Source organism: Ursus arctos, unplaced genomic scaffold, assembly GCF_023065955.2.
Source record: "Ursus arctos isolate Adak ecotype North America unplaced genomic scaffold, UrsArc2.0 scaffold_25, whole genome shotgun sequence".
Classification (NCBI taxonomy): domain Eukaryota; kingdom Metazoa; phylum Chordata; class Mammalia; order Carnivora; family Ursidae; genus Ursus; species Ursus arctos.
The window spans coordinates 20,585,103-20,606,954 of NW_026622930.1; the positions used below are offsets into that span (position 1 = coordinate 20,585,103).

Consider the following 21,852-nt stretch of genomic DNA (forward strand, 5'->3'; position numbering starts at 1 on the left):
ATTCCATTGTATATATGGACCACAACTTCTTAATCCAGTCATCTGTTGACGGGCATCTCGGTTCCTTCCACGATTTAGCTATTGTGGACAATGCTGCTATGAACATTGGGGTGCATATGGCCCTTCTCTTCACTACGTCTGTATCTTTGGGGTAAATACCCAGTAGTGCAATGGCTGGGTCATAGGGTAGCTCAATTTTTAACTTTTTAAGGGACCTCCACACTGTTTTCCAGAGTGGCTGTACCAACTTGCATTCCCACCAACAATGTAGGAGGGATCCCCTTTCTCCACATCCTCTCCAGCAATTGTTGTTTCTTGCCTTGTCAATTTTTGCCATTCTAACTGGCGTAAGGTGGTATCTTAGTGTGGTTTCTTTTTTTTTTTTTTTTTTTAATAATGATTTTTTATTATATTATGTTAGTCACCATACAGTACATCCCCGGTTTTCGATGTAAGGCTCGATGATTCATTAGTTGTGTATAACACCCAGTGCACCATGCAATATGTGCCCTCCTTACTACCCATCACCGGTCTATCCCATTCCCCCACCCCCCTCCCCTCTGTAGCCCTCAGTTTGTTTCTCATAGTCCATAGTCTCTCATGTTTCATTCCCCCTTCTGATTACCCCCCCTTTCTTTATCCCTTTCTTCCCCTACTGATCATTCTAGTTCTTATGTTCCATAGATGAGAGAAATCATATGATAGTTGTCTTTCTCTGCTTGACTTATTTCACTAAGCATTATCTCCTCCAGTGCCGTCCATGTTGTAGCAAATGTTGAGAACTCATTCTTTCTGATTGCTGAGTAATATTCCATTGTATATATGGACCACAACTTCTTAATCCAGTCATCTGTTGCAGGGCATCTCGGCTCCTTCCACGATTTAGCTATTGTGGACATTGCTGCTATGAACATTGGGGTGCATATGGCCCTTCTCTTCACTACGTCTGTATCTTTGGGGTAAACACCCAGTAGTGCAATGGCTGGATCATAGGGTAGCTCAATTTTTAACTTTTTAAGGGACCTCCACACTGTTTTCCAGAGTGGCTGTACCAACTTGCATTCCCACCAACAATGTAGGAGGGATCCCCTTTCTCCACATCCTCTCCAGCAATTGTTGTTTCTTGCCTTGTCAATTTTTGCCATTCTAACTGGCGTAAGGTGGTATCTTAGTGTGGTTTCGATTTGAATTTCCCTGATGGCTAATGATTTTGAACATTTTTTCATGAACCACCTATATTCTTATAAACGGGGGGCAGAGGGAGATTTTGCCCACACAAAGAAGGCAATGTGAAGACGGAACAGAAAGGGATTTGAAGATGCTGGCCCTGAAGATTGGAGTGATGAGTCCACAGCCGAGCAACGCTGGCAGCCCGCAGAAGCCTGGAGAGGCAGGGAATCTGTTCTCCCCCAGAGCCTCTGGAGGGACTACTGCCAGACAGACATCGTGATTTCGGCCTAGTGATTCTGACTTCAGACTTCTGGCTTCCAGAACTGGGAGGCAACAAAGTTCTGTTGTTTTAAGCCACGAAGTTTGTGTTAATTTGTTACAGCGGCCCCAGTAAACTAATGTACCAAATCTCCAAAATCCTAAAATGGAACCATTTGCATAAGACTGAAAATGAGTCAGTCTGGGCTAGGGGAGCATCTGTAATAGTGCAGACCATTTATTAAGCAGCTGTGTAAGCCAGTATGTTTTATTTCCAAAGTTTATAGCCTTTTATAGTTTATTCATTGAGTCACGGAATATTTATTCAGTACCTCCTCTCTGTAATTGTCTTAGGTGCACGTATTCAAACACAAAACTGGGTAACGTAGTGCTTGGAATTTAACAGAAGTCCGTTGAGCTTCTTCCTGGGTCCTCTCTAGTAGGAATCCATAGCCACCCTGTGCTCCCATGGTTCCCCCGTCTGCCTCCCAGTTGACCATCTTTCAGTTACTGCATGTCTTAAAAAATATATATATATTTTCCATTTCATGGTAGCTGAGAACTTGAAGGTACTTTGAGGAAGCAAAGGAAGAAGTGGATGTCGGGAGAATTGCTTGCCTAAATGGTTCATTTTATAACCAGGCCCATCGATTGTCTCTTCCTGGGAAGGATCAAAGTCTGCATTTAAAGCATCCACCCTTTTTATTATCATTTGATTGTGGGTTTTCCCCAGAGCTCCTGTTCAGTTTTGCCTTAGATCAGTGGTGCCCACTTGGAGAAAACGATGTGTTGGCTGGATGGCCAACTTCCACAAAATGAGTGGCTATCTGGTTCTTTTTAGTCTGACAATATAGAAATGATTTGTCCATCAATTTCTCATCCACTCTAAAAAAATGCTTCTCTTAGTTTATTAATTTCCAGCAAGCAGACCCTGGGCCTGTTTTTGGCTATAGCTTCACCCTGTGTATATTAAGTAAACTTTTTTTTAGTATGGACAGCCCATGAATGAAACAGAATTGGGGCAAGAGAGATACTTGATGTGCTGTATTTAAGTGTGCAGAAATTGGGAATCTGTTGGTGAACTGTGGAAGGTATCGGTGTGTCTCAATGCATATAGTTGGTGAAGTTTAGCCAGAAATAAGGAAAATCTGTGGAAACTCTTTATGGCTTCAGCTATCTTTTCCAGCCACATCAGTATCACCAGAGCAAACCAGTTCTCATCCCTATAATGTAGCTACAGTTCCTTTGTTTCTTCCCATTTTATCCCCATGTCTTGTGTGTTGCTGTTACGTGCCTAGCACTTTCTGGTCAGATATCTCTGTGTCAGGAGAAAGGGGAAAATGTGCATTTTGGACTTGGGAGAAGGAAAGTTTCCTCTACCTTTCAAAGTTCTTCTGGCTGGTCTAAGACTTAAATTGACATGAGACAGATTCATAGGAGAAAATAAAATATAATTTTGTACTGTGGGAACCCCACATACACAAGAGGTTCCTAGGCAGGTAAAATGAGGTATATATGCCATCCTGAGCTAAGGAATGGGGGAGGGGACTGAGGCTTCAAAGGGGAGGAGGCCGATTCACAGGACAGTAAGAAGAAGAACAGATGTTTGAGAATTAGATGCTTGCTCTGCCATGTGGATTGGTCACTCAGATAAAATTTATCTCTGGTAATAATCCTTATTCTGGGAAAGATACTCCATTTAGATTCTTCTAGGTAGTAAAAGGAGGGGCAAAGGTTTCTCTCCAGCCCACAGGGTCTCAGCTGCCTTCAGCTCAAAATAATCCACATGCCAAAGTGGGACATTGTGAGGAGACCTGCTTTGAACCCCTCAGCCCCGTCCCATGCAGCCTCTTTGTGAAAAATTTTTAATGAGATGATCATGGTCTTGACCTAAAAGAAAGAGGGAGGATAAGAAAGGAGGATAAATGGAATGGAATAAAGCTATTCCTAGTCTGGATTTTGGGAAGCAAACAGTGGAGTCTTACTCAGCCAGCTGGTCCGTACCCTCACATCCAGGCTGGCAAGAAGTTGTGAAAGATAGCACACGCGTGCACACATGGGGTCGTGAGGTGGAGGAATGTTATGTGGGTTACTCCTTTTCCCTCAGTTCCCATTTCTGCACTGTTCAGAGTTTTTCTGGCAGAAGAAGAGCAAAAAACAAACAAACAAACAAACAAACAAAAGGATTTATCTTTTAAGCTGTGCCACCTACGAATAAAACCAAGGGAGTGTTGGATTTCAGCCTGGAATGGGATTGTACTATTTGCCCAAATTAAAATGCAAGGAGGCTGAAGGCACAGTGGAGTAAGGGACAAAGAGACTGTCATTAGTGGTAAATCTCTTATTTTTGTGGCATATAATTGTCGGAAGCTGCGCTGGGGAACTTATGTAAGCCAGAGAGTTGTTCCTCCCCACCTTGGTGACCTGGCTACTGATTTTATCTTGCACTGAAGCATACCAGGGTTGCCTGGATAACGAGGAGCCACAGCTGGTGGGGACGACACCTCCAGAAATGCTTTAAGTCCATCAGGGGACAACTTTGTTTTGGATTTCAACTAGTGCAGGGTTTGAAATGAAGAACTACCATCATGGTTGGTCTGGGAAAAAGGAGACACATCATCTCTCTCAGAAAAAAAAGAATAAGATGAGTCAATGGAGGGACAAAGCCTTTTTGCAGCCACATCTATCAGAAAGATTGCTGTCATCAGTTCTTTGTCCTGAGGATGTTAGGAATAGGGGACATATAAATCATGCCCCCTTTGTCAGTATGGGTCCCTCCATTAAAACCTCTGTCTGAAATTCGATGGACGCCACGTGTGGGATTCATATCTCTCTGACTTAACAAGAGCACTTTGGCTCAGGCCATGTTGATAAATATTCTCTTTAAAGGTTTTTATTAAAACCTTAACTGCGCAATACTTAAAACTTAAGGTAGCCACAAGAATACTGTTCACATTTTAGTCTGAAAATGCCATGCGATTGAACTGGGTTACCCACTGAAAAAAGGTCAAGAAATTTAACTGAAAACTTATTTGCTGAACCCTGAATCTTGATAGATATTCTGCTACACCTGAGAACAGCAGCAGGACACAGCAGATCCAAAGTGTTCAAACAAACAAGAAAACAAACAAACCCGACCCACCAAACTTCTGGTGAATCTGTTCAAGTCAAAATTGAATCTGTATGTTGTTCTCTAAAGAAATAGTTTTGAAAATGAGCCTAACCCTTGGCGGTATTTTGTTCACATTGGGTCCCTTAGAAGTAGTGTTTCTGAGTTTCTCTGGTGGCAAAAAGTTTTCCTAATTTAGTATTTTGTCTCTGTTTTAAAATTCCACCATGTACCAGGAAGAATGTAGCAGTCAGCTTATATGTCACCGAAAATCTTTATAAAGATCCTCTCAGAGCAAAGGCTGATTCCATATATATATATATATATATGCATTTCACAAGTGTATGTGTGTGCTTAGAATATGTTTGCAAATGCATGCAGATAAATTGACTTGAAAGAGCAAAAGTTCATTCCCAAAATTAAAAGAAAAAAATTGTGGCACTGTTTTCAGCATGAAGCTTCCTGTTCACTCATCGTGCTACGCGCTGACCTTCCTCCACAGACGTTGCAATTTTGCGGCAAGGCCGAGGCTGAATTGGACCCATTATGCAGATGCTGCAGGATATGCATAATTATAAATATAAAAAAAAATGTTCATTTCCGGAACATTTGTTCCACAGCCCAAGCAAAACACTAATACTCCCTTGTGCTTCAAACGTCTTCCCCAAAAGCTTGGGCTAAGGCCTTCCCATTGTGTCTGGGGAATCTAATTATCTGGGACCAGAGAAAGAGCCGCTTGTTTGGGGGAAGACCAGAGATGATGTCAGCCATTTAAGAGGGAGGCAGGGGTGACAGCTGAGAGACTTAATCCTGAAGAAGACTGGCCCAGCGGTTAATTTGTATCATACTTTTTATTCTGGCTACTGAGGGTGAATTGGTGGGTGGGAGTGGAATAAGATCCCAGCCATTTGGTGAATATGTAGCCAAGGCCCATTGCATTTGGCATGCATATGTATTTCCCTCTTCAACAGAGGATGTTTTATTTTCATTTAATACCTTGAATTGTTCTCTGCTCTTAAGAGCAATTAATGACCTTTCCGGAATCCATCTTAGACAGTGGCGTACTGAGGAATGGATTCTAATAAGGCCCTTCTTCCTTGGGGCCTGATGCCCTCTGCCCCTCTCCACTGGGCACCACTCTGCTCTAATCACTACCTCTCCTGCTGTTCCTGACAAGCTCATTTCTGCTCTTGCTGTTTCCTTGGCCCCCAGAACTCTCCTTACCTTTTCACTCAGAGCTCTGCTCAAGCATCATTTCCCTCCGCCCCCACTCCCTAGCTTTTTCCTGCATTAAATGTCTTTACAGCCCATGTTTCTACCTGAAATTAAGTTATGTTTGTTTGTTTATTGTCTGTCTTCCCCACTAGAGAAGAGAGGCGTCATCTATCTCATTCACTCTCCATCCCAGAATATGGAGCATGGAACTTACTAGGAACTCACTCAGTATTTGTTGGATTAATGAATGAAAGATGAAAGATGTATATGAAACATCCCGCAGAATGACTCCCATTTATGGGGCAAATGAGCTGTTAGGTAGAATCTGAGGCATGGCATCCTCAGTCCAGTGAATTATTATTATTTTTTCACAAAGTAGGCAGAGAAAGTAGGCTGGCCTTTTCCCCATTGTGCCCTTTGCTTATCAGTTATCATCAGTTTTGATTTCCCATTATTATACACACAATGCACACACACACGTGAGTAGACATAGCACACAGACATACATACATATACACACACAGTATATGTGCATAACATGTGCTTATATACACATGTATGTATAATATATGCATAACATACAATCATGATACTTATACAGACACATACTTCCCTCGGGAGATGCCTTAAAGAGCACAATTATAACTGTCCATTATATTTTTGTCATATTTGAAGCCACCATCATGCCATTTGTGCAGGAGAGAGGATCTCTTGAAAATGACTTCTTCCATTTATCTAAAAGACACTTTAAAGTATTTTATCAAAACTCCAATATTCTCCTTTTCCAGAATGTGGTAGCTTACCCAGGGGCTCTCTGTGGCCTATCTCACCCTCAGCGTGGGACACAAAATGCAATAAATGCCAGGCATGCATTAATTAACTAGTTCATTCATGCAAAAGATATTTAGGTGCTGGGATGCAATTATGAGAAAATTGGCCAAAGTCCCTGTTCTCCACGTGGAGGTTACCTAACGGTTGGGCGGTCTGTTACCAGTGAAGCCTTCTGGGGTAAGCAAGAGCTCCTCTGAACCAGTCCTGGGGCAGCTTCTTGGTATTGCCAACTATGAGCGAGCAGGGAAGCCACAAATGAAGAATGCAGTTAGATCTATTTTATATTAATGGGTGGGCATGTTCATAGCATTGGAAAAGTCCGATAGCCCTAGTGAGTAGACATCAAAGTATAAATAAAGGATATGGCATCAAAATGTATGTAAGCATTTAAGTTTTAGTCTAGGATCCCGAAGGATAAAAAGAAAATATTTTATTTGCTGTATTGTCTTAGCTGACAGCTTGCCAGTTTATTATTCGTTCAACCAATGGTGCTTTGAATTCTCACTGCGCAGGGCACTGGGGAGATAGTGGAATATTCTGGCCCCATGGAGCATACTTTCCGCTGGAGGAGCCATACCAGAAACACAGTAAAGATGCAGATACAGTGTAAGTGTGTTAAACAGCATGGTTAGCAGGAGGGAGAGAAACATGAGGGAAAGAGAGAGTGGAGTGAGGGAGGATGTGAAGTTTTACATATGATCAGGGAGTGAGTTTCTGAGCAGTAACTTTTCAGCGAAGGCATGGGGGAAGCAAGGAGTGAGCCTTGCAGTAATTGGGAAAGGAGCTGTCCAGGTGAATGGAACTGCAAATGATGAGCCTCTGAGAGGGTGCGGTGTCCTTGTTGATGGTATGCGACTGGAGTGGGGTGACATGGGGAGGAGAGAAGGGGATGAGGCAGAGAGGTCATGAGGACTGAGACCACGAAGTGCTTCGAGGGTACAGGGAAGACCTTGGCATTCACTGTGGAAGAGGGGGGAAGCCATGGGAGGATTTTGAGCAGTGATGTGGTAAGGTCTGACTTTGATTCGAACAGGTAATGCTGTGAAAGCTGTGTGGCTGCTCTGTTGAGAACAGACTGAGAGGAGGAGGACACTTGGGGAAGCAGGATGACCCGATGGGAGGCCTCTGGAACCATCCAGAAGGGATGGTTGTTCCATGAAAGAGGGATATGCAAAAATAACCTCCAACGGCCACAGGAGCGCTAAGGCCAGCGAGAAAGGCCAACAGGTCCACCTTGACAAGAAATGGTTTATTAAAGGGACTTAGGGACAGAAGCATGTCTTGGGCAGCTGCAAGCCGAATAGATCTCTATGACCCCACCTCCCGTAAGACCTGGCTTTTGTAGCCCTAGAGGCTGGGGAGGAGTCCGGGTGGACCACCCCAGGGGGAATGTTTGAGAGTAGTGCTGTGTCACAGTCATTTCTCCTGTGCTGATTGAGGACGTTAGGCCCCAAGGGTGTACTTAAGGGTGAGGTTAGACAAGAAAGAGTAATGGGGGACGGGGCTGTGCTCAAGAAGATGTCACGTTGTCATGCAGATTTCTCTACAGCTTTGTCCAGGAGTCTGGGTCACTGAGACACTGAGTGTCTTGGGTCAAGGTGGTAGCTTGGAGATGGTGGGAAGTGATTGGATTCCAGATGTATTTTGAAGGGAGGCCTCGGAGAAGTTGTGATGGACCAAATGAGAGAGGAATCAAGGGTGGCTCGAAGGGTTTGTTCTGAGCACCTAGAAGGATGAAGGAACTGGTGTGGAGGGGCTGCCAGGAGCTTAGTTTCAGGTAGGTAAGGCTGGAGACCTACGTGGAGATTTCAGGTAGATTTGGACATAAGTTTAGTTCTGGAAGTAATAACCCACTTGACCCTTTTTCAGTGCGTCTTTGTGCAGGCACTTTTCCAAGTGCTTTGCCAGTATCCACCTAATCCCCCTGTGAAGTGGGTACAGTTGTCAGCCCCATTTTTGCAGGTGAAAACTTTACAGCAGAACAGATAGGTTAAGTAACTTGCCTCAGGTTGCAAGACTGGGCGTAGAATGAGGCAGACAGTCTGGATCCAGGGTGCCGGCACCTAACCTCTTAGGAAAGGAGGGGTCGCAGATTTCTATCTTTTTTTACTGTGTTCTTTGCTGGATGGATGTGGCTGTGAAGAGCCCCGGTGTCAGCAATCTGCTGCCCTCCGGCCCAGGTGTCCAAGGCCTGGCCCCTGGGAGGAGAGTCAGCCCCAGGCTCCACACTTCCTCTCCACAGCTCAACTCCTCTTGTGGCCTGAGGACATTCACTTCAGAACCTACATAAAGTGATTCATCTAAGATTTCTTTTCTTTTTAAAGATCTTTTTAAATTTTTATTTATTTGTTAGAGCACAAGCAGGGGAAGTGGCAGGCAGAGGGAGAAGCCAGTTCCCCGCTGAGCAAGGAGCCCCATGCAGGACCCTGGGATCATGACCTGGGCGAAGGCAGACGCTTCACTGACTGAGTCACCCAGGCTCCCCTCATCTAAGATTTCTAAGCTGATAGGTAAATAACGTGTATTGACCAAATGAGAACAGTGCTTTTGAGATGTAGGGACTTTGCCTCTCCCAGCTGCATTATTTCTAGTTACTCTTTCAGGGAAATACTGAAGTGTTATCCTAACAAATGTAAAACACCAGTGTGAAAATACAAATAATTAAACTAGCTTTCTTTCTCAGTATCTTTTGATATGTGGTTTTAATAAGCTTTATTTACCTATTGAATAAATATGAAGGAACATATTTAAAGTATATATTAAATGAGAAAGAACAACAGTACAACCCCATCACCCAGTTTACTAAATAGAATATTGTCATCACTCAGAAGCCCCCATGTTTCCCCGCTGATCATATCAGACATCCTGTTCCTCCTCCCTGTATCACTACCCTCCTGGAGTTTGTGATATAAACTACATTATTTTTCTTAACAGCTTTTCTGCCTACACATGCATCAAGAATGATATAATTTAATTTCACCTCTTTTTGAACTTTATATAAATGGAATAATACTGAATGTATTATTTTGTAGCTTGCTCCTTTAACACGACATTATTTATGACATTTTTCCATGTCACCTGCAGCTATAATTCCTTTAGTTTTTATTGCTGTGTATTCCATTATACTAATATAGCACGATTCAGTTATCCATTCTATTACTGTCAAGTATTTGCCTTGTTTCTACTTTTGGCATTTAAGAATGTGTTTCTATGAGCATTTTTTTTTCCTTCCTATGAGAAATTCTAAACATACAATCTAGAGACCAAGTACAAGTGGTTCTCTCATGTAAGAGTCAGAGGGGACTTGCTGGGCTGGAGATAACACCAAGCCATTTTCTAAGATGGTTCTAGTTTACTCTGTCAACCATGTATAAAAGATGCTGAGTCACCACTTCCTTGTCTGCACTTGAGATTGTCATATTTTTCTTTTTTTAAATATTTTTTTCTATTTTAGTCATGAAGAGGCATGGAGAAAGGGAAGGGGAAGAGTAATGGTATCTCATGTGGTTTTAATTTGCATTTTCTAGATTGGTGAGACTGAGCTTTTTTTTTTTTCCATTTGGATTTTTTTTTTCTTTCATAAAAGTCCTATTCAGGTGTATTCTTGTTGGGGTCTCTCCCTTTTTCTTGCTGATTTCTAGGAGTTCCTTGTGGATATGATATATGGCAGTATATCGTACACATGGATGTAGGATAAAGCGGATAGTGTTTTCACTCTCTTTATAGTTCCTTTTGTAAAAAGAAGTTCTTAATTTTAATGATATGAAATTTGTTTGTTTTTATGCTTAGTGCTTTGTGTGTCTCAGTAAAGGAAATCTTTCCCTACCCTGAAGTCATGAGCGTGTGTGGGGATATGTCTTCTAAAATATTTCTTTTCTTTTTTCTTAAATTTATGTATTTAGGGATACCCGGCTGACTCAGATGGTTAAGTATCTGCCTTTGGCTCAGGTCATGATCTCAAGGTCCTGGGATCGAGCCCCACGTCGGGCTCCCAGCTCAGCGGGGATCCTGCTTCTCCCTCTCCCTCTGTCTCATCCCCTGCTTGTGCTCTCTCCCTCTCTCTCTCAAATGAATAAAAAGATTTATGTATTTATTTGAGAGAGTGAGAACACACATGAGCATGGGGGAGAGGGGCAGAAGGAGAGGGAGAGAGAGTTTCAAGCAGACTCCACCCTGAGCTTGGAGTTCAATGCAGAGCTTGATTTCATGACCCTGAGATTATGACCTGAGCAGAAACCAAGCGTTGGACTTCAACTGGCTGTGCCAACCAGGCACCACTAAAATATTTCTTGTGGAGCCTTTTATGCTTTGACATTCAGTCCACCTAGAATTGAATTTTCCATTTGGTGTGAAGTAGGAGTTTAATTTCATTTTTTTTCTATATAGTGTTTTACTATTATTTCTATTATTTTATTCATTTTTTAAAAAGATTTTATTTATCTGAGAGAGAGAGAGAGACAGCCAGTGAGAGAGGGAGCACAAGCAGGGGAGTGGGAGAGGAAGAAGCAGGCTCCCAGCGAAGGAGCCTGATGTGGGGCTCGATCCCAGAATTCCTGGATCACTCCCTGAGCCGAAGGCAGCCGCTTAACGACTGAGCCACCCAGGCGCCCCTATTTTATTCATTTTTAACATATATTATTAAAATTCTGCTTTGTTCATATCTAAATAGTGTGATTCTGCTTATAATATGAGGAAAAAATATGCAAGGATTTTGAGAATGAAGTAAATCTGTAAACCGATTTGGGGAGAATTAACATCTTTACAACATTAACTTTTTAAAACCCTAATTATATCTCTCCACTAATTTAGATCTGTACAATCTGTTAATAAACTTTAGAAGTATCTCCTCTGAGGACTTGTGCATCTTTTGTTAGATTTATTATGATATACACTTGATTTTTTTGGTTGCTGTTATAAATGCTATCTTGTTTTAATTTTCTATATATTTCTTATTAATTTTCAGAAATGCAGTTATTTATATTTTTAAAAACACAAGCACTCTGCTAAAATTATTAATTTGATAATTTCTTAGGGTTTTCTGGTTATTTCCTATATAAAAAATATCTGCAAAGAATGAATTTTATTTTTTCACTCCTTTTTATTTCCTGCCTTACTGTGAAGGTTCTGACCACACATAGGATGTTGAATAGAAGTGGGAGTAGTGGGCACCTGTCATCTTGATCAGGATCTCCAAGGGAAAGCTCTCCAGCAGTGCATAGTGTTTGCCATAGGGTTTTGGGGTTAGCTCTACTATGTCTAGGGAACTTCTTCTGTTTCTAGTCTGCCAAAAATTAACATGAATAAATACTAAAATTTATTCAGTGCTTTCTCTATATGTATTATGATGAAAATATGGTCCTTAATCCTTTAATGTATTATTATGGTTAATTACATTAATTTAGTAATGTTAACCCACACATTATCAACAGGGTGATATTACCTCCAGTGGGGCTAAAAAAGTTCTTGGGGGGCAAAGAAATCCTATTCTTTTTATGTGTACAGCATAGTTATATATACAGTACATGATAGATATACAATATATCTGTCTATTAAAATTTAAAAGGGAATTGATAAACTGGACCTCATCAAAATTGAAAGTTTTGCTTTATAAAAGACCCCATTAAGAGGATAAAGAAAGAAGTTATAGACTGGGAGAATATATTTGCAAACTACATTATCCAACAAAGGACTAATATCTAGACTATATAAAGAAACCTCAAAACTCAACAGTTAAAAAAAAGCAAGCAATCTAATTAGAAAATGAGCAACAGACAGAAACATATGTTTCACTGAAAAGGATATACAGATGGCAAATAAGCACCTGGAAATAGGTTCAATATCATTACCAAAAGGGAAATGCAAATAAAATGAGTTATCACTACACACATATTAGATGACTTAAAAATAGTGGTAATACTAAATGCTAGTGAGGATGCAGAGAAATTAATTGCATGTTTAGTTTTATGAGGAACTGTCAAACTATTTTCCAAAGTCATTGTTAGGGTTTACATTCTCACCAACAATACATGAATGATCCATTGTATGACCTAGCAGTTGTACTCTGGGGCATTTATCCCAGAGAAATGGAAACCTAGTTTCATACAAAAACCTATACAAAAACCATATGTGAATATTCAAAGCACCTTTGTTCACAATAGCTAAGAACCGGAAACAGCCCAGATGTTCTATGACAGGTGAATGGTTAAACTACCTGTGGTTAGTCCATACCGTGGAACAGTACTCAGCAATCTAAAGGAATGAAGTATTGATACATTCAGCATCTTGAATGAATCTCAGAGGCATTATGATGAATAATAATAGCCAATCCTAAAAGGTCACATACTGCATGATTCCATTTATATAGCATTCTTGAAATGACAAAATTATAGAAATAGAAAAACAAATTAGTGGTTGCCCTAGGTTAGGAACAGGGCATGAGGGGAAAAGGTAGAAATGAATATAAAAGGTCAACATTCCTTGTGGTGATGGAACTGTTCTGCATCCTGACTGTGATGGTAGATACACAACCTACACACTGATAACATGACATAGAACTAAATATTACATACCTAAGTACATGTAAAACTGGGGAAATATGAGTGAGATTGGTAGATTGTATTAATATCAATTTCCTGGTCATGATATTCTGCTGGGGAGGAGGAATGTCAAGGGAGAGGACGATTGGGGAAAAAATGTCAGTGGGGCAGTAATGAGAAAAAGTTGAGAAATACTGTGCTAAACCAACCTTGCATTCACTGGATAAATTCAATTTAGTCATGATGTAATTCTCCTTTTCATCAGTCTAAGGATTCTCTTTGATAATAATTTATTTGGGATTCTTGTATCTATGTCCATGATTGGGGTTGACCTGTAATTCTCATTTTGGAGAATATAAGTAAAAATCAGATACACTTTGTCAGGTTTTAATGTTGAAATGCTAAGCTCATAACATGAGTTGAGTGCTCTCTCTTTTTTGTACTCTGAAAGATTGAAATTTTTTTTTCTTTAAAGTTTGATAGAACTTTTCAGTGAAACCACCTGGCCTGACATTTCCTTATGATAATTTATGTATTGATTAACTTTATTTGACAATTATTGGACAAGTCAGGTTTTTAACTTTCTTCTTGAATCCAGTTTTGAAGTTATAATTTCTTAGAACTTCTACAGTGTTATCTTTTTTTCAAATGTATTGGTGTAAAGACATTCATTATTTCTCCTCATTGCCTTCTAAATGTATATAGCATTTGTAATTATGTGCCTTTTTTTCATTCTTAAGGTTATTTGTGCCCTCTTTTTCCTTGATTTTTCTTGGCAGTTCTTCAAGTCTATTACATAGTCTTCTTAAAGAACTTTTTAGCTATGTGCTTTTTAATTTCAATAACTTATGCTTTTATGTTTACTATTTCCTTTCTAATATTCTTTATTTTATTTTGCAGCTCCTTTTGTAACTCAATAAGTTGGAAGCTTATTGTATTAAATTTCAGTTCTTTTTTAATATAAGCAATACAACTGTTCCTGATAGTACTGCTTACTTGCATTCTTAAAATTTTCACATACACTATTTTCATTATTGTTTGGTTCTGAATATTTTCTAATATTCATTAATATTTCTTCTTTGACTAACAAATCATTTAAAAGTATGTTTCTTAGTTTCTAAATTTTTCAAATTGTCTTCTATCTAGTTTAGATGAATAGATGCTAATTATAGCTAGATAAGTGATTTGGATAACTAGAGACTTCATTGTATTGTAATCAGTGTTTGTGGTCTGTTTGATACCAGTTTTTGTTTTTTGTTAAAGTCTGCTTTATGTCATAGCATGTGGTCACTTGCCGTAAGAGTTCTAGGTGTGGGTTAGGAAGAATACGTAATCTTCATCTGTTGGTCTGTGTATGACCATTAGATCAGCTTGTTCATTTTGTTGTTTATATCTTCTTTCCTTGCTGATTTTTCTGCCTGCTTGTGATCTATCAGTTACCGAGAGAAGTGTATTTAGAAATCTCCCACTATGATGATGGACATTTCTTGCTTTCTGCAGTTCTGTCAGTTTTTGTATTAATAATTTTAAGACAAAGTTATTAAGTATATGCCAATTTAGAATTATCATATATCTGATGAATTAAAACATATAATTTTATTGTGGCCCTTTGAGTACTTCTTTTTACTTTATAGTCTATAGGCTACAATATATCAGGTTCTTTTCATTAATATTTTGTCATGTGTGACTTTCTCATCCCTTTACTTTCATCATTGACAAATCTTTGTATTTTAGATGTGTCTTTTGTGAACAGAATATTGGATTTCATTTGGTTTTTCAGCTTGATAGTCTTTTTCTTTTAGTGGGAACTTTTAGTCCATTTACGTTTATTATCAAGCACTGGTATAGTTTATTCCTGTAATCGTATGTTTCTTTTTCTCATCCTTCTTTCAGATTAATTATATTTTGTTTGTCTAAATTGTCTTTATTGTTCCCTGACTTCTGAAGATCTCCTCACTGAGTACATAATCCTGTTTGACAATTATTTTCTGTCAGCTCATTGAAGTGTGTATTGGCTTCTCTTATTGAGAAGGTGGTAGTCAGTCTAATCATCGTTCCTTTGAAAGTAATCTTATTTAAGATCTTCTCTTTGTCTTTGGTCTTGTATAGTTTTGATGTCTACCTGCATAGTTATCTTTGGTTACTCTGCTTGAGATACCATGGGATTTCTAATTTGACAAATAAAATGTTTCATAAATTCTGGGAAATTCTCAGTCGGTGTTTTGTTTTGTTTTTAAATATTGCCTCTCATTCTCTTCCTCTTCTCCTTAGAAATTCAGGTTATATAGATACCTACAAGACCTTCCCACTCTGGCTCCCATGTGTTTTAAAAATTTTAATTTTAAGTAAGCTCTACACTCAGCATGGGGCTCAAACTTACAACTCTGAGATCCAGAGTCACACACTCTATGCACTGAGCCAGCTAGGCACCGCTCTGTGTGTTTTAATCTGTGTTTCATGTTTTCCTCTCTGTCTTTCTATGCTGTCTGGACAATTTTGTATTTACAGTAGTATTTTTCTTCTCCAGAAGCTCATTTAGTTCTTTTTCAGTTCTGTGTGTTCTTTTCTAATATTTTCATTTTCTTTTCTTCTTGTTTCCTTAAGCATAGTAAACATACTTACATTTCCTGCTTAATAATTCTAGTGTCTGAATTCTTTGCAGGTCTGATTCTGTTCCACCCCCCCCCCCATAGGCTCTCTGGTTTGTGTTTATGGTAACTTGGTTTCTTACATATTTCATGATTTTATTTATTCATTTGTTTGTTTGTTTGTTTGTTTATTTATTTATTTATTTATTTAATTTTTCCATGTAGAACTGAGGAACATTCTGTCTGGGAAGGCTGGCTTTGAGGTATCTTCCTCCAGAAAGGCTTAGTAGTTGCTTTTCCCGGGTGCCTGAGGCCACTACCAACCTGGAAATACTTCAACTATGTTCTCAGACTGGAAGGTTTTCAGACCACACAAGTAGTTTTAGCTGCAAGCCCCTATGTGGGCCAGCCTATAGTTATAAATTCTCAGGAGATTTCTTTTCTCTACCCTGCACCCAGACTTAAGGCAGACAATTTTCTTTGCCATCCTTAGCAGGGGGGGTGGGACTTATTCCTAATTTACGCTTGAACGGATTCCTTTGGGAATTCAAGCTTCATGCATCACATCTTCTGTTAGATTTCCCATCTTGAGTTAGCCCTATAGGTTTTTCCTCCTTTTACTTTCTTCACAAGACATTTTAAAAAGCTCAAACTCAGGAGTCTCCCGTTTGTTCAAAGCCTCAGGGTATGAAAATCAGGTTGTGTGCTGTTTACCATTCTGGGCTCTAACTTGAACTTAGCCTCTGACAATTCGTTGCTTTCTTGCTCACCCTGTAATGTATTTTATTTTATTTTATTTATTTATTTATTTTAAAGATTTTATTTATTTATTTGACAGAGATAGAGACAGCCAGCGAGAGAGGGAACACAAGCAGGGGGAGTGGGAGAGGAAGAAGCAGGCTCATAGCAGAGGAGCCTGATGTGGGGCTCGATCCCGTAACGCCAGGATCACGCCCTGAGCCGAAGGCAGACGCTCAACCGCTGTGCCACCCAGGCGCCCCTGTAATGTATTTTAAATAATGTTATTACATTTTGCCTAATATTTTAATTTTGTTTCCCCAATAGTTTAAAGTGTCTAATCCATTATACCATAGGAAATAGCAGTCCTATAAAAAGCCTTTACAAGTTCAGCTTTGCTTTTGGCTTTTTGGTTGTTTATTTTTTCTTCTTTAGCCTTTTGAGTTTTATAGGTACAAATGTAGTTTTAACAGTCTATACTTAGCACAGACTGTTATGAGTGATTTCGGGTGCTTCTGTTGACATAACCAATAAATATTCATTGAATACCTATTCACACCAGGCATTGTTCTAGGAACAGGGGTGCAGAAGTAAGCAAAATGGACCAAAATCCCTGCCTTCCCACCAAGGAGCTTAACTTCTGGTGGGGAAGACACTGGATATGTAGTACATTAAATGGTGATAACGCTAAGGAGAAATGAAGCAGAGAAGGGACTTTGCATCTTTGGAGAGAACAGCTCAGGAATACCTTACTGAGAGGGTAACATTTTTAAGGAAAAAGCAGGGGTTAGCCATAGCATTCCAGACAGAGAAGACCTACGTGTCTTGTAAATGTCTAAGGGAATACAGAATGAAAATTCTCTGTGGTTTCATATTTGTTCCATGTCACATATATTGCTCTTTATTCTTTTTTCCCAATTTTCTCTTAACCCAAATTTCTCTTAAGTCAGCTCTGTAATTTTGAATCTCTAGCTAGGAGAACTAACCTCCCACCCCTTTTTTAAGATTCTACTTATTTTATTTATTTTTGAGGGAGGGGGAGGAGCAGAGGGAGAAGGACAAGCAGACTGTGCACCGAGCACAGAGCCCGCACACGCTCGATCCCATGTCCGCCAGATCATGACCTGAGCAAAGTTGGCCATTCAACCGACTGAGCCACTCGGGCGCCCCAGAGAACTGACCCTTCTTGAACAAGCTATTTAACCTCTCTTGAGTCAGTTTTCCCTTGTGTCAAATAAGACCACTGCCTGTCTCTCAGGATTGGAGGTGAAATGAGGTAACATTTGTAAAAATGCCTGACATTTCATGAGGACTCAAGAAATGCTGGTTCTTTCTCTTTTGTTCTTTCTTCCCCGTCCATGCTCCTTCCGGCACTTGTGTTTAGTACTTATCACTAAATTTGCAGTAAGACCCTCGTGTAACGCCATGGAGAAACCATGTGGTAGGTTATTCACATTAGAAAATTTCATTTAAAGAAAAGAAATCTCCTAAAGTGGTTTTGAAAGGCTGGATTTGGTGCTCAGGGCTCAGGAGAGAAAGTCAAGCCCTGTGCATCTCCCGCTGGAAGTTCTCCTTCATTGTATTACAGATCAGCAGCCCCAGGAAATCTCAATTTGTATATGTAATGGTCTACAGACTCTCCAGTTACAGTCAGGCTCAAGCAGAGGCATATGACATTCCTAGGCGAATACATACATATTCACCCATCTTCTCTTATCCTTTAACCTAACCTCGCTCTGATTTTGCAGTGTAATTTGCTGAGTTTTCTTGAGATTGTTGGCATGCCACTAAGAATTGAGGCAGGGTAAGGGTGAAACTGTAGGATTCATGAAGTTTTGGGTTGGATGAAGCTGAAATCTCTGTTTAGAAATAGAGGTAGAGCTGAAAATCAGTACTTTTCTTTAGTGAGATTTTCTTCAATTTGAGAGTCATGAGACCCCCTTCTTTGTGGTACTGGTTTTGATACTGACTCACCGGGGGCTCTCAGTCAGTCGTTTCCCCCCCGTCTATCATAAGTGATATTTCCATCATTTCCTTGCTGTGTCTGGCTGTCAAGATTTCATAGGATCTGAGCACCATCAAGTAAGACAAGCACTAAAGACAAACAGCACAACTATTTATATTGTATGCTTTTGGTTTTTGGTCTGTCCCCAGCCCTACCATTGACCATGCCCTGCTGGACGTGCCCTTCCTTCGACTCCCTGAGGAGATGCCCTCTGACCTCCGAGAGCAGCTGGACCACACGTTCTGAAGACACCAGTAGTCCTAGTTTTGATCCCTCATACACAGACCTGCAGCTCATCGGTGCCGAGGAGCAGATGAGCGCCAAGGCTTCTCAGGCTGACTCGACCGGTAAGATGGAGCCCAGAGGGCTTTGCATAGCACTTTCAGTGACCTTTGGCCGGTCCTAAAATCTCTGCAGCCAGCTTGGGTTGCAGAATGGGTTCAGTGTATCAGTCATCCAGTCAAAAAGCTAGAATAGAGTGGTTCAAAATTGCATTAGGAGAAAACACGTACACAGATTGGTGGATTGGTTGGCAGAGTGTTAATACTGGGAAACCACGTGACATTTTATCTTAATGTGCTATTTTCTACTATTTAGTACAAGTACTGTTTCTTGTCAGTTTATTTTCTCCTTGGATGACCGAACCATATGTAATATGCACAAGGCTGAATCTTTCATCCACTCACCTGTGCACCTTCCCTTTTCAGCAAGAGGGAGGTAGACTTAAGCAGAGAAAAAGCAAATGCCATGCGAAGCAGAATGAGAATCAGCACTCAGCCACTGTGTCCAGACTACAAATCATTTTGCGGTTATGTTTATTCTGTTGTGCTTGAATCGAGCTATGCGCCATATATTAAATTTCTCGTAAGTGTGAGAAGGATGCTGCCTGGCTTTGCAGGTAGAATAAGGGCCTGTTAACAAGCACTGTACTTGGGTTAGACTTAGGATGGCATAGGATAGATGTATTGTGTTCTTGGTGTTTCTTTTATTTGGCCCAAGGGATTATTTTCCTTTGAAAGTGGTAGAGTTACCGATAATTCCTCTGTGGATGAATTTGCCAGGTGTGTCCAACAATATTTGTTTTTCTTTCTCAAAAACATTATTTAGGAATTTGTCTCTGGATCATTTTTCAAATTTAGGTAATGTTTGTCTCTATGCTGTGTGTTATTGGAGGGGTCTACACATAGAGAGATTTCTTGCAGACTAAAGGATTCAGACAGGATTTGGATTGGTATTTGGTAATACTGCAAAGAATCCTAGTTTATCACAGTCTCTCTTCACAAGCCACAGACCCTTAGAGCATTTTGTTTTCATACACTCTCCATTCTGGTTAATCTCTGTGGCTGATGATCACTGACAGTGGCTGAAATGTGTCCCTACAACCCATCTCCACTGTGAGGAGCCTTTCGTGGTGGAAAGGCACCATCAGAAGCCGAGGCGGTTGGGAAGAGGCTGTACGCGCCCCCCCCCCCATTCGCGGCTCCTTGCTCTCAGCTGCCTTTCCCAGCCTTCCCATGAGGAGCACGCAGACTCGGGTTAGACGGCTCAGATCCTCCTCCTTCCATTTACTAGCTGTGTGACCTTGGACAAGGTCATTAATATCTTTATGACTGCATTTCCTCACCTGAAAAGTGGAGTTAATAGTCCTGCTTACCTTGTTGTTGTCCGTTCCACGTGAGACAGTTTATGTAAGACAACTTACGTGATGCCGGACACAGAAGTGATCAGCATGGACTTGGTTTCTTCCCTCTCCTGCCCTGGGTTCTTATCGCTTTCGAGAGGGGGAGGTGGGCTCCCCACTGTGGAAAAGTCAGGGTCTCTAGGCTCGGGCTGTTTTTTTCCAGTGACCTCTCTACTCAGATGAAAATTGCTTCAATTCCTAGAGGTTCCAGTGATGAAAATCAGAGTCCTACTCTGAGCTGGACATGATTAATCTGTCTCCACAGCTTATAATTATTTTCAGTGTCTCGCTTTTCTGAAGGCACATTAACAGTATTACAGTTCCCACTGAGAGAACCTCTTCCCTCATTGTTCTGGTCAAGGTCCTGGCAGGAGGCAGATGGCATCCTCAAAAAAGGTTTATCTGGAGAGGGTTTAATGAATGGACTGCTCACAGAGGCAGCGAGAGCTAGAGTCATGGCAGAGGGACTGCCTGACAGGTGCTGTGGGTGTAGGAAGGACAGAGCCACCTCCAGAGAGTTGGTGGAGTGGGGAGTGAGGACAGAGTAAATGCCCAGCTCTTGTGCTAGTGCTTCCCCCTGGCAGAGCCCAGCTGGAAGTCAGAGGGCAGCCCACAGAGGTCAGCCCACAGGCCGTAGAGCTGCTGCAGAAGTGGGGGAGAATGGATTTGGGGTGAGGGTGCAGGTGAAGCAAATGCAGAATAGCCCACACGCTTTCGTCTCTACCGGGAGCTCAGTTGCCTGTAGTCTAGGGTCACTCTGGAGAAGCAAAGGCCAAACTAGACAGTAGAATGAGGAGTGATGCTCTTAGTTCCCTCCTTTAGTGGGGGACAGTTTCTGTAGCTACGGGAGGCTAGAGGTACGCCTTTTGGCAACCATCCTTTGTTACAGAAGTAATAATAAATCATAGCCCCACTTCCCGAGTCAGTGCTGTGTGCTGGTATATGACGTGTATCATCCTGGGCCTTGACAACAGTCCTGCAGGGCAGATATCTTTCTCCCCATTTCCTAGTTGATCCTGAGTCTGGAAGGTGAAGATGCTTGTCTGAGACAGTACCGCTAAGAAATGGATGACCCTGGATTTCAACCAACATTCCAAAGCCTTTTACCATGATTCCCAAACCCAGCCGTGCCCCAGAGTCATTGTGTTTATCTTTTCGCTGTCTTGCCTTCCAGACCTTCTGTACAGACACACGTACTTTGCCATGGGGTTTATTTTTTTCAGTTTTTAAAAAAGATTTATTTGAGAGAGGGCGTGTGCACACACGAGTGGGGGAAGGGGCAGAGGGAGAGAATCTCCCAGCAGACTCCCTGCTGAGCGAGGAGCCCCATGCGGGGCTCGATCTCACAACATAGGAGCTCAGGACCTGAGCCGAAACCAAGAGGTGGATGCTTAACTGACTGAGTCACCCAGGTGCCCCAACCATGGGGTGTATTTTTGACAGAAATAGAATCAAAAGGTTTTTAAATAAGATGTGTAGTAAGTGGCGTCTGAGGGAAAAGTTCATATTCCCTTAACACATACGAGTGCTTCTGGATAACTGCTGTTTGCCTGCGGTATTGGGTTATGTAAACAAGTTTCTGGACACTCCACGTTGAAAAGAAGTCTCCTCACTCTTTAGTAATCAGCCAAGGGCCCAGGTTGGCACAGGGGAGTGCCTCCATCTCCTTCCCACCTCACCTCCACCCGCTCTTCCAGGTCCACAAGTGGCAAGCAGCGTGC

The 21,852-nt window shown here is 41.1% G+C and overlaps 1 protein-coding gene across 7 annotated transcripts in view; it reads left to right on the forward strand.

Moving 5' to 3' along the window:
* Nucleotides 1-21,852, forward strand: part of STON2 (stonin 2) — a 173,771-nt gene that overhangs the window by 63,871 nt on the left and 88,048 nt on the right. For all 7 annotated transcript variants that reach the window (XM_057318736.1, XM_026519395.4, XM_044391311.3 and 4 more), the window contains one exon: nt 18,600-18,797. In XM_057318736.1, the coding sequence (XP_057174719.1) occupies nt 18,600-18,797 (198 nt within the window). The remainder of the gene's footprint in view (nt 1-18,599; nt 18,798-21,852) is intronic.